Source organism: Mastomys coucha, unplaced genomic scaffold (assembly GCF_008632895.1).
Source record: "Mastomys coucha isolate ucsf_1 unplaced genomic scaffold, UCSF_Mcou_1 pScaffold21, whole genome shotgun sequence".
In the NCBI taxonomy this organism is placed as follows: domain Eukaryota; kingdom Metazoa; phylum Chordata; class Mammalia; order Rodentia; family Muridae; genus Mastomys; species Mastomys coucha.
The window spans coordinates 58528325-58542265 of record NW_022196904.1 but is presented as its reverse complement, the minus strand read 5'-3'; the positions used below and the strand labels follow the sequence as shown (position 1 = coordinate 58542265).

The window sequence follows — 13941 nt, the reverse complement described above, 5'->3', positions numbered from 1 at the left end:
TACAGTCAGGTGAAGATTTCTCAAGTTTCCTAGTAAAAATGACTGATAATGTAAATGAAGATAAAAACAAGCAAATAAACACAATACAGGATCTGGAGAGGAAAATCAACAACATATCAGAAAAAGGCAGTAAGATACATAAGAAAAACAGTAATATTAATGGGAAAAGCCAGAAAATGGGAGACAATCCTATAAGGAAGTTAAGATTTGGGGGGGAAATAGAAATGTTGGAAAAGAAAAAAAAAAATCAATGAATCAAATAAAAAGCACAGTGATAGCCTTGTGTGGGGCTGACCAACTCTGCTGCCATCCAGGCCCAGATGCAGTGCCTTGAGTTGGCCCACTCCAACATCTAATCCATCTACAAACTGCTGGAGTACATGAAAGAGCTAGTCCTGCAAAACCAGGTGTCATCAATGAATAGAGCCAGTCCTAGGTCCTGTTGAGGCTGCAGCCCATGCTGCTTGCTCTGCTGGGAGACAGAGGGAGGAAGAAAGGGGAGAGGGGTAGTGGTGCTGCCTGCAGGCTACACACACAAAGGTAGAGCCCTGAGCCTTGGGGAGGCAAGGAGTTCTGCAGGAGCCTGGAACTCACACAGAACCTACCCCAGGATACTCTGCCTTACAGCAAGATCACTTGACTCTGTGCAACAGCAGGATAGCAGAGACAAGGCCAGTATTTATGGTGCATCAGAAACCACAAAGCCTGAACCAGACCAATAATTTGTTGCAATGAATATTTGCATGTTAAGCTGTTTGTTTAATATATATATATACACTATGGGACATTGCAGTTTCCAATGCCACTACAACAAATGAATATGCAAAAGAGAGATGGGAAAGATGAAGGAAAAGAGAGGTACTTACACAGTGGAGATCCAAGGTGAGGGCCATGTTGATGTGGGTGGCCTGAGAGGTCATGTATGTTCAAGGTCCATGCTGCCACCAAGGGCTATGGTTATGGTCTGTGATCCTGCTGCAACTGGGAGCTGGGTCCATGGCCATGTTACTACTGAAAGCCATGGAGATGTCTGTGGCCTTTGCTGCCACCTGAAACCAAGTTGATCTTTGTGGGCCATGCTGCCACCTAATGTCAGGTTGATGTCCATGGACCAGGCTGCCACTAGGGACCATGTTGGTGTCTTTGACTTGTGTTGCCCCAGAGGTCATGTTGATGTCATTGGCCCATGCTACCACGGAAGGTTATAATGGTGTCTGTGGCCTGTGCTACAATAGAGGGCCATGTTGATGTCTGTGGTCTGTACTGCCACCAGAGACCATGCTGAGGTCATGACATATGCAGGTCAGAGACCATGTGGATGTCCGTGGTCCATGCTGTTGCCAGAAACCATGATCTAGGTTCTTATTGACTATAAATGACACAAACGCTATCTGCTTTTGAAGTGGTATCAATGACTGTAGATTCGCAGTTGAAGAAGAGGGATATAGAAGGCTTTAGCAACAACCCCTACCACCACTACCCAACTCCCCAAAAAATAAAGCCTAGATAGGAAACTATTGAAGAGAACTCTTAGAAATTGTGATAAGGATGCTGAAGTGTAGCCCTCCATAATCAAGGGCTTCTGGTGGGGGCGCAGGTGGGGAAAGACTCAATTTTCTTTAAGGAGTTGGCTACTGGGAGTTTGAACATGCACAGTGAGGACAGAGGAAACACAAAGTGAACTTGGAGTTTTCTTCTTCTTCCTCTTCTCCTTCTCCCTCCTCCTCCTCTTCCTCCTCTTCTTTTCCTCCTCCTCCTCCTCCTCCTCCTCCTCCTCCTCCTCCTCTTCTTCTTCTTCTTCTTCTTCTCCTTCTTCTTCTTCTTCTTCTTCTTCTTCTTCTTCTTCTTCTTCTTCTTCTTCTTCTTCTTCTTCTTCTTCTTCTTCTTCTTCTTCTACTTCCTCTTCCTCTTCCTCCTCCTCCTCCTCCTCCTCCTCTTCCTCCTCCTCATTCTCATTCTCATTCTTATTCTTATCCTTTTTGTTGGGGAGGCCACATTGGCGGGGGCCTCTGACAAGACTGAAAAGTGAGTGTGATCAGGGTACATAATGAGAAATTTCCAAATAATCAATAAAAATATTATGAAAAAAAAAAACCACAGTGAGAAGCATCACCAACAGACTTGAGCAAGCAGAAGAAGGATCATCAAGGCTGGAGGACAAGGCAGATGGATGCCTTCTTCTTCAAACATCAATAAACAAAACTAGCCAAACAAGCAGGCAGTGGGCTGGTGGGACGGATCAATAGGGAAAGTTTCCTGCCACCATCCTGAAGACCTGACTTAAATCCCCAGGACCTACATGAGAATGGACTCCTGCCTACTGTCCTTTGACCTCCACACACCCACCATGGCATTTGTAAGTCATGACACTAGTATGACTCCCTCTCACCCAATAGTAAATAAAATATATAATTAAAAAAAAAAAATCTCTATCAATACACGTGACCACAACGTCCAAAAATTCTGGAATGTGATCAAGGGACCAAACTTAAGAACCCAGATGTCTTAGTTTGGCTTTTATTGCTGCGAAGAGACACCATAACCCAAGGCAACTCTTACAAAGGAAAACATTGATTGGTGCAGGCTTACAGTTTCACAGGTTTAGTCCATTATCATCACGGTGGGAAGCATGGTGGTTTCCAGGCAGACATGGTACTAGAGAGGTACCTGAAAGATCTGCATCTTGGTCCACAGGCAGCAAGGAAGAGACTGTGTCTCACTCGGCATAGCTTGAGCACTGGAGACCTCAAAGCCCACCCCAATAAGGCCACTTCCAATAAGGCCACAGCTACTCCAACAAAGCCTTGCCTCCTACTAGCGCCACTCTCTATGTCTCTTTCTCATTGACTAGAGGTCATTTACATTTCAAGTTATTAATAGTGGTGTTTAAATGACTGTTTTCTGTTGGTCTCAGGAATTTACTGGTTTGTTGGCTTGGCTGTGGGAGCCATACTGATTCAAACCACCACACCATAGAAGGAAGAGCTTGCATAAACACTAAAGGCACAGACCTATTGAATGAAATTATTGCAGAAAATTTTCCAAACATAGAGAAATACATATCCAAACACAAGAGGCATTTAGAGCCCCCTCCACATATAGATAGATATAGATATAGATATATAGATATATAGATATATAGATATATAGATATATATATCCTGGAAAAAAAAAATCTCCCCCTACCTCTAGAACAAAGAAACAACATTAAAAGTTCTTCAGGAAAAATGCCAACTTACCTACAAAGGCAGAAACATCTGGATAATAGCAGGTCTCTTAACAGCATAAAGGCCAGGGAAGGAAGAATGCTGTATGCCAAGATCTGAAAATAAGTAACTACCAACCAAGACTGCTAAAGCCAGCAAAGCTGTCTTTAAAAGTGGAAGAGCTGGGCAGTGGTGGCACATGCCTTTAATCCCAGTACTTGGGAGGCAGAGGCAGGCAGATTTCTGAGTTCAAGGTCAGCCTGGTCTACAGAGTGAGTTCCAGGACAGCCAGAGCTATGCAGAGAAACCCTGTCTTGAAAAACCACAAAAAAAAAGGGGGGGAGGTGGGGGAGAAAATCAGGGCATACTAAGACACACCCACACCATGGAAGTTCATGGTCACCCAACAGCACTCTAGAAGAAAAAGAATCCCACCATCACAAGGACACAGGAAAGAATAAACTTCATGAGAGGGAGAGACGAACAAAGAAGCCCTGGGAAGGAATCCACCACAGTGAAGCCAGAAAACCAGTAAACTCCTGAGACCAACAGAAGAGGGGAAAACAAACAATCATTTAGACACCACTATTAATAACTTGAAATGTAAATCACCTCGAGTCAACTAGAAAGAGACACAGATTGGCTGAGTGGATTCAAAAACAAGATCCAACCATCTGTTGTCTCCAAGAAACACAACTCACTGGTAAAAATATCCCTAGACAGAGTCAAAGAATGGAAAACAATCTATCAAATGAGCAGAAACCAAAAACAAGCTGGCATAGCTGGTCTGGTGTCTAATAAAACCAGACTTTTGGGATGAGGGTTTAGTTAAGTTGACATAATACATGCCCAGCACAGGGCACTGGGTTCACTTGCAAGTACTGTACTGCTCAGGCATGACAGTGTGTTAGGGAGACAGGAGGACAAGAAGTTCAAGGTCATCCTCAGCTACAAAGGAAGTTCAAGGGCATCCTGGACATATGAGGCCATGTCTCCAAAAATATGAATAGATTTCAAACCAAAGTTAGTCAGAAGAGATAAAAAGAATGCCATACATACAAATAAAGGGGACAATTCATCAAGAGGTTGTAATAGTTGCCAATACATGCACTAAACATTAGAGTCCCCACTTTCAACATGCAAATGCTAATAGACATAGAGGTCAAACAGGTCCCTGACACTATCAGTAACAGTGGGTGATTTCAAAGTCCTATGTTCATCTTCAGAAGAGGGCATCTAGTTGAAAAGCCAACAAAGAAATGTTAAGAGTTAAACTACAGAACAGAGCGAATAAAGTCACCTGACAGCTACCTAATATTCCATCCATAAGATACATAGTACATATTTGTCTGAGCCCATATTCTCATGCAACTTTTTTTTCAAAAACAGACATTCTGGCTACAATTCAAACCTCACCAAATACAAAAGGATCTAAATGATGTCTTGTATCTTAACAGAACATTGTGCAAGAAAAGAGAAATCAATAGTAGGAAAAGACTATACAAAAACATTATGTCCTTGAATGACCAGTGAGTCACTGAAGAAGTCAGAGAAGGAATTTTAAAATTCCCACTATCACAGTTGATCAGAACTTGAGATACAGCTAAGGCAATCTTGAAAGAAAGAAAGAGAGAAAGAAAGAAAGAAAGAAAGAAAGAAAGAAAGAAAGAAAGAAAGAAAGGAAGGAAGGAAGAAAGAAAGAAAATAGTTTAGAGCTATGAGTGCTTATAGTAAACAATGAGAAAGATTTCAATAAATAGCCTGATGACCCACCTTAAAGTTCTAGAAAGACAAGAATAATCCAAACCCAAAGAGTAGTCACCAATAAATACCCAGGTAGAAAGCAGCGAAATGGTATCTAAGAGAACATCAGCCACACAACAAGTTGATTATTTAAAAATGAAAATAAACAAGATTGACAAGCCTGTGGCCAAATGAACCAAGAGTAGGGGGTGGAGCCAGAGAGCCAGAGAGCCAGGGAGCACACAACTAAATGAAAAGTAGGACTGAAAAGGAAAGTTACTATAGGTTCCAACAAAACCAGAGAACTGTCAGCGAAAACTTTGAAAATGTATGTGCCAAAAAACTAGAAAATCTAGAAAAAAAAAATGAATACATCCCCAGACACATATGACCACCCCCCCCAATCAAAAGGATATAAACAACTTAAACAGATTCATTAACAAGCAATGGCATGGAAGCAGCAGTAAAAAGTCTACCTACAAAGAAAAGCTCAGAACAGATGACTTCACTGCCAAGTTCTACCAACCCTTAAATGAAGGCCTGGCAACAGTGATTTTCAAACCATCCATCTCACGAAATAGAAAAGGAAGCAGGGAGGAGAGATATGCAGTTAAGACGCTAGCACAGACCAGGCTTGGTCTAGTCATAGCCCTAAGAAGACAGAGGTAGGCAGATAGATCTCTGTGAGTTCAAGGTGAGCCTGCTCTACAGAGTGACTTCCAGGACAGCCAGGACTGTTACACAGAGGAACCTTGGTCTCAGGGAGAAAAAAAATTATGTTATGAGTATTTACCTACATAAGTGTAAGCATAACACACATGCCTGGTACCGTGGATGTCAGAAGAGGGTCTCTAACCTGGAACTGGAGGTATGGATTTATGGTCCAGCCATAAATCTTTTAAAAGTAACAAGGAAACAAGCACACTGGTCATATAAAAGCTAGCAATACCCTAAGATATCCTAGTTATGGCCTGTCTCTGCCAGGATCAGAAAGGACTTCCTTCCATCCTGGACAAGTGGAAAACACACACACACACACACACACACACACACACACACACACACAATGTGAATGAACATAGTTCAAAACAAAAACCAGCCTCTATCCACCAAGAACACTTACCTCCAAAAATAGCACATCCATTGGGGATTTTCTGGGAAATTTAATTGTTGCTAAAATTGATACTTTTCTTGCCAGTGAGCTTGCTCAGATTGTTTCCAACCAAGCCTGATGACATGAGTTTGATCCACAGAATTTACACGGGGGAAGGGGGGGAAACAGACCCACACAAGTTATCCTCTGGCCCTCGCACCTGGGCCAATCCTCCTCCCACCTGCCAAATAAACACTTGTAATTTTTTTAAGCAGTTTTTAAAATGAATAACTTTATAAGAAGTAAGCGGTGGTGATGCTAAGAGCTAGCTAGGCCAGATGTTGATAGCCTTTTAAAAAGGCTATTAAAGAAAGCAGCTATGTGAAAGGACAGACAGACACCTGCAGCCCAATGGTTGAACACCTAATGCTTGCCCAGGGCTCTAGAAGGAAGTTGCTGTTGTCTAACCTAACCATGTGTTTGTGGCCAATTCCGTCTTGTGTTCTGAGGTAATGTCTGAAAGTCTTGGCATCTAGGGTGCTTCCTGAACACATGCCAGCTATCAGCAATAGTATTTCTCCTGACAGCTAATTGTTAACAGTAAGAAGAAAAAAAAAGTAAAGCATTAAGCCTTCAGTCACATCCATTGTTCACTGTTGTGGGGTCACATTGCTCTTCCTGGGAACTCAGGAGAAGGCTTTCAGAGATGCGGAAAGTGAAATCCACGCCTTAGGTTGATTTACACAAAAGTTTAACTAGCTGGGCTTCCTGAGCCAGGAGAGTGCCAGTGCTAAGGGGTTCTGCAGAGACAGGCAGACATCCGGGATGCCCACCCTACCCTCCACCCCATAGGCCATGTGTCCCTCACCTTTCATTTTGATTGAGTAAAATCCAACTGCAGCTCCATCTCTCCACAAAATCTTAGCTTGCTCCTTCGCAGGGTGAGGTAAAAAAAACATGTTGTCATGGTCCAGTCTTCTCTCCAGTCTTCCAAAAACAATGGCGTTGAGAACAAAAAGAACGACTCTTTCCCCAAAGGACCGAACCTTAAAAGGAAAAAGATAGAGGGGCCCCCAGCAAGTGAGTCCAGACAGGAAGGTGGCTCAAGGCAAGGCCAGGAGAGGCAGGCTGCTTTCGATGAAGACTTATTACAAGGAAGACTCAGGTGCACAGACAAGGTCTTTAAGTCCACAGAGCGTGACAGAGGGGTTCTGCTGAGGGTGACAGAATAGGAAGTTGCCTCCAGGGCAGCCAGGTCAACCATCCAATGAGATGCTCTGTGTCCTGAAATAACCCAATCTGCCATTTTAACCCAGTGACATCCTTGCCCTGCCCGTGGGTGGCAGGGGGTGAGGGAGTGGGATCATTGCCACGGCAAAAGCCACGGATTTTTGAAACTTGCGACAGATTTCAAGCACACCTGGAGTCCCAACCGCAGAGCACTACGAGGACTTAAAGCCTACCCTGAACTAAGCTATATAATAGAACCCTCCTGCCCATGCTCAGCACAGTCATCCAAGAAAGGAAACCACCCTGTGGTCAAAGTCGGGCCCACCTAGTTGGAAGCTTTCCCTTATGCAAGCCAAAATGCTGTCCCGTGCCTGTCTATGATTCTTCTGAGTAAATGGCCCAGGAAGGGCAAATGTGTAGCTGAAACTGGGCCTCTCTTCTGGATTCACATGAACGTGGCTACATGGCCATGTTTGGCTACACAGCCAGACCATGACCTATTGATCTGACAAACAGCCCTCCAGGCAGCACAAATAACTGAGAAAATGCAGCATAGAAAATGAAAGCAGCCAGCCATTGACACGAGGACTGTGTCATGGTGCTGAGCCAATGTGCATGCGTGAACGTGTGTGGGTGTGTGTGTGTGTTTTTGTGTGTGTGTGTGTGTGTGTGTGCAGAGGTCAACACTACATATCACTCTTCAGGTGCTGTCCACTTTAATTTTTGAGACAGAGTCTCTCACTGAAACTGGAGCTCACCAAAGCCTGGCTGACCTGTGAGCCCAGGGATCCATGTGTCCCTGAGTCTCCAGCTCTGGGATTACATGTGCCACAATGTCCCACTTTTTATATGGGTTCCAGGTGTTGAAATCAGGTGCTCGTGCCTGCATGACAAGCACTTTACCAAATAAGCCACCCATCTAGGTTTATGCTGAATACCAGATCCAAAAATTATCGTCCTCCTCAACATCAACACCATCATCTATAACTGTGGGATCTCAGCTTTTATTTCTAGGGAGATCTCAGTCATTCGGCCTTCTTTGAGATTCAGTTCAAGGGATGAGAGAGGTTGAGTGAGCTCTAAAACACTGTCTGTTATTATCGTTGTGTGTCTATGTGTGCCCTCTCTCTTTCTCTGTCTTGCACACACACACACACACACACACACACACATACCATGCACCATGCACACACATGCACATTAGCAGAAGATGTACACCTGTGGAAACATTGTACACATGTGGAGGTCACAGGACAACTTTGTGGAGTCAGTTTTCTCCTTCTACCTTAACATGGATTTAGGGGAATCAAACTTTGATCATCAGGTCCCCACAGCAACCACTTTTACCCACTGACCCACCATACTGGGACACTTGTCTGCTTTTAAAGTGATTAATAATAAGGCAGCTCATTATTAATTATTGTTATTAATTATTAATTATTATTATTAACATCAGACACCAAGTTTCCGGGGTCTGCAAACTTCCTCATGGTGCAGAATGTGAAGAAATGTCACCTTCATCTGGAGCCAGCTCTTAGAAGACATGCAGATCTGACTGATTCCCTTTCTATCTCAGACAGTGGCAGCCAGATGAAGTTCAGCTTTAAGAACCAGCTGGTGTCAGAGCTAATGGGTATCATCTGGGAGGCTGTATTTTTTTCAACTTATGAAACCCAAGGGAAAGTAGAGTAGAGAGCAGACTACATGTGGCAGAGGGGAAGCATCCAATCAAACGCTGGCAAGAGAAGAAGGCGGAAAAGGGAGTGTGCTTAATTTGTCCAATTCCATTACAGGAAGAAAAAAAAATGCGTGACATGTGATTTTGACTTAGAAGCATTTCCAAAAACATAAAAATAAGATCCATTTCTAAGCTCTCACTGGGACCACTAATTACATTAACAAAGGGAGCATTAAAGACACTTTTTCTAGTAATTTGTGAAAAATAAGTGGCTAAGAAGCAAAACCTATTAAAAACAAAGCAAAGACAAAGTCTTACCCACAACAGAAGGAAAGATCCCTGTGTATGCGGTAGGGTGAGAGCGTAGAATGTCACAGTGCGCATTGTTGAGTTCTTTCTATCCTGAACATAAACATCCATACAGCGCACGCTCAGAAACTTGGGGATGGACTTCTAATCTAAACTTACAGGAGATGGGAAGTGAGAAAAGCAACCTCTCTCACTCTGGAACATTCTATCAGAGTGTGCTCACCAATCAGCCCCAGCAGTCACCAAGTGGCCACTGTGTCCACCTGGGACAAAGGGACTTGGGCACCACACATCGTGCTCCTCTGCTGAGTCTCAAGGCAGCACTAGCTTTCTGGAAGAAAACCTTGCAGAACATCTATAATAGCATCTACTGAGTCTACTGGATCCAGAACATCTATAATAGCATCTACTGAGTCTACTGGATCCAGAACATCTATAATAGCATCTACTGAGTCTACTGGATCCAGGTGTAATCTTTTTAAACAGGCAGCTTACAGAATGGGAAAAAAGCTGCGCAAGTTTCTCAGTCACAAATATGTGACAAATTGCTCGCACTGAGAATATGTGGGAAACACAGTTCAACAACAAAAATTCAAATATCCCAGTCTAAAAGTGGACTCAGGGAGGATCAACAGTCATTCTTCCGAGGAGGGCATATGTCTTAGATAGAGTTTTACTGCTGTGAACAGACACCATGACCAAGGCAACTACTTTAAAAACATTTAGTTGGAGCTGGCTTACAGTTTCAGAGGTTCTGTCCATTATCATCAAGGCAGGAACATGGCAGCGTCCAGGCAGGCATGGTTCAGGAGGAGCTGAGAGTTCTACATCTTCATCTGAAGGCTACTAGCAAAATACTGACTTCCAGGCAGCTAGGATGAGGGTCTTAAAGCCAGTGACCCACCTACTCCAATAGGGCCATACTCTCTAATAGTGCTATTCCCTGGGCCTAGCATATACAAACCATCACAACATACAAATGGCCTATGAGCATAAAAAAGGATGCTCAGTATCCTTAGCCATCAGGGACTACACATCCACACATCAACAGGGTACCACGTCACAGCTACACGATGGTGTCTAAGCTCCTGGTCTGCTGCTGTGATGGAACACCATCATCTCAAGCAACTTAAAAAAAAGGGCTATTGTGCCTTAAGATTCCAGAAGGACAGGGGACATTATGGTGGGAAAGAGATGGCGACAGGTCGGGGAAAGCAAGGCAGCAGAAGCAGGAAACTGGCTGGTCACATGTTTACCCATACACGGGAAGCAGAGAGAGAGATACAGAGACAGATAGAGATAAAGTGAGAGACAGAGTGGAAGAGACAGACAGAGACACAAGACAGAGAGGCAGAGACAGACAGAGATAAAGAGAGAGGTAGAGACAGACAGAGATAAAGAGAGAGGCAGATATAGAGAAAGAGAGACAGAGACACAGAGAGAGGCAGAGACAGACAACAGAGAACAGGATGTGGGACAGGACTCTTAAAACCTCAAAGCCCACCTCCAGTGACATACTTCAGCAAGGCTCTGTTTCCTAAAGCTTCCATAACTCCACACACAGCACAACTAACTGGGGACCAAGTGTTCAAGTACTTGGGACTATGGGGGACATTTCCCACTCACAGCACAGATGGATAATAGAGAAAGAAGATAGCAGTTCCATATTGCTGAGGACATGGAGAGGCCGAAGCCTGCTGGCACTGCTGGTGGGAAAATCGGGTGGTACAGTAAGTGTGCGGGGAAATCCTAGCATTTCCTCAAAATATGAAATAGAGAGATACCGGGCTGGAGAGATGGTTCAGTGGTTAAGAGCACTGACTGCTCTCCCAGAGGTCCTGAGTTCAATTCCCAGCAATCATATGGTGGCTCACAACCATCTGATGAGATCCAATGCCTTCTTCTGATGTCTGAAGAGAACAACAATGTATAAATAATATACTAAATAAATAGATCTTAAAAAAAAGAAAGACAGGAAAAAAGGAAGAGAGAAAGAGAGAAAGAAAGAAAGAAAGGAAGAGAGAAAGAAAGAGAGATACCATGTGACCAATAATTATGCTTCTAGGTTTATAAGCAAGAAAATTCAAAATGCATGTTCTCATAAAAAGTCATACAAGCCTCTCACTGGTGGCACATGCCTTTAATCCCAGCACTTGGGAGGCAGAGGCAGGCTGATTTCTGAGTTCAAGGCCAGCCTTGTCTACAGAGTGAGTTCCAGGACAGTCAGGGCTACACAGAGAAACCCTGTCTCGAAAACCAAAAAAAAAAAAAAAAAAAAAAAAAAAAGTCATACAAAAAGGCTGGTGAAAGCTAAGAAGGGTGCTCTACTCAATATCCATTAACTGGGGCTGGAGAAATGGCTCAGCAGTTAAGGGCACTGACTGCTCTTCGGAAGGTCTGAGTTCAAATCCCAGCAACCACATGGTGTCTCGCAACCATCCGTAATGAGATCTGATGCCCTCTGCTGGTGTGTCTGAAGACAGCTACAGTGTACTTACATATAATAATAAATAAATCTTTAAAAAAAAAATATCCATCAGCTGAACCAACTGGATAATAAAATATAGTCCGTCCATACGCCGGACTGTCATTCAGCCAAGAACAGAGTTAGAATGATGAAAGTGTTATGCAGTGATTGATGGAAGACTATTAAACATCACAGAACTGTATTTTTTAGAGTAAAGTTATGGTATGCAAATTACATGTCAATAAAACTTGCTTAAAAATACAGGAAATTTAAAATTTTCACACTGTATGTGTTAGTTGGTGTGTTGGTATGGTGCATGTACTTGACCACGGACACCCATACAGAGGCCAGAGCAGGACCTTGGGTGTCTTCTTCAGTTACCCTTGGTCTTACTGCATTGAGACAGGCTTGCACGGAGGAGGGAGGCCGCCATCTTGTCTCGGCTGGCCATTCAGGGAACTCTCAGGGTTCACCTGTTTCCACCCCTCACGAGTTGGTATACACAGCCATACCTGGCTTTTTACATGGGTGCTGAACATTCCAGCTCAGGACATTATACTTGCAAAACAAAGGTTCTTCCTGAGTCTTCAGCCCAACTGTAAAGCATAAACAACGCTTTAATTGTTCAATAGAAAAAATGACACTATAAAGTCATTCTCCAAACTGAAAGTAAACCAATGTTGACATTTCATTCAACACTTACTGAACCCCACAGAAAGGAGAAAGTAGTTTTCTAGACCATTGTGGAAAGACACACCATTTCAAGATGGTAAAGAATCTTTATTTCACCTACATAATTAAAATAAATCTGGCAGCCAGATGAACAGGTAGTTACAAGGCACGTGGTCAGATCTCCAGGCTGATTACTGCCTCCCTCCTTAGCCTCAATCCAGCTGAAATGCAGCTACTGTCTTGCTCTCTGAGAAGCCATGTGACTCCACCCTCACCATCTCGAGGCTCCTACTTTACAGCTCTACAAAGCCACAACACCTCAAAGGCTCCAGGCCGGACATCAGAGGCACCGAAGTTTACACCTAACTAAATCACTCACTGACTATGTAACTCAAACCTGTGTCTCCATGTGCACAACAAAGAGTTTGAAGATTCTGAAGTTAGACCAGCCCCACGAAGAAGCTGGGCCAACAAATATGCAGGATAGAACTGGATTTGTTTCTAGATCTTCTCTCAATAATCATGACCTGAGTATACTGGAAAGAAAAACTTCTCAGGCTAGCGAGATGGCTCAGCGGGTAAGAGCACTGACTGCTCTTCTGAAGATCCTGAGTTCGGATCCCAGCAACCACATGGTGGCTCACAACTACCCATAATGAGATCTTACGCCCACCCTCTTCTGGTGCGTCTGAAGACAGCTACATGAATTACACCTGAGCAAGCGGGCTGGAGCAAGCTGGGTTGGCAGAGATCCTGAGTCCAGTTCCCAGCAGCACTCAAGAAACAGAGGCAGGCACACACATGATGGCTCATGGCCATCTGTACAGCTACAGTGTACTCATACAAATAAAATAAATAAATAAATAAATCTAAAGGAAAAAAGGAAAAAAGGAAAAAAAGAAAAACTTCTCAACACAGCAGAGAAATGGGACAGATTAAAGTTTACAAACCGAGGCACAGAAGGAACTTGAGATGGTAAAGCAGACTAAGCGGTACTCGGGTGTCTGGCCAACCATCGAATGTTCCTCTTCTCCTTGCTGGCAAGATGCTAGAACTGATGGATGTGCCCCCAAAAGATATTGACATCCCCACCAGCACCGCTGGTATAGGGGAACTTTTTTAGAATGAGTTGTTATAGGCAACTGAGAGAGTATTCTTCTTCCAAAATCCAATACAATTTATGTCCAAAAGTGGGACTCTCAACCGGGGCTGATGATGATTCCAAAGAAATGCCATGTGGAGACACATAAGTACCACCATTTTGGGCCAAAAAACTGCTGAAGCAAACAGAAGCAGGGACAGAGCAGGCAACAAACTCCCTCACAGCCCTCCAAAGAAATGCTCCTCAACTTTGGACCTCCAACCTTTAGAATCAAGAGACAAAGAAAAGTTTGCTATGTAAGCATGTCAGACTTGGTACCTCACAGAGCAGCCCAGGAAAAGAGTACACAGACATGAACAACACAGACACAGAGGAACCCACTCTTCAGAAAGATGGCGATTACAAGGAAGCAGCTCCAGCCGGGCTGTGGTGGCACACACC

The 13941-nt window shown here is 43.7% G+C and overlaps 1 protein-coding gene across 1 annotated transcript in view; it reads right to left on the bottom strand.

Moving 5' to 3' along the window:
* Fam169b (family with sequence similarity 169 member B) overlaps nucleotides 1–13941 on the bottom strand; it is an 87509-nt gene that overhangs the window by 29242 nt on the left and 44326 nt on the right. The window contains exon 5 of the mRNA XM_031384335.1: nucleotides 6911–7088. Coding sequence (XP_031240195.1) covers nucleotides 6911–7088 — 178 coding nt within the window. The remainder of the gene's footprint in view (nucleotides 1–6910; nucleotides 7089–13941) is intronic.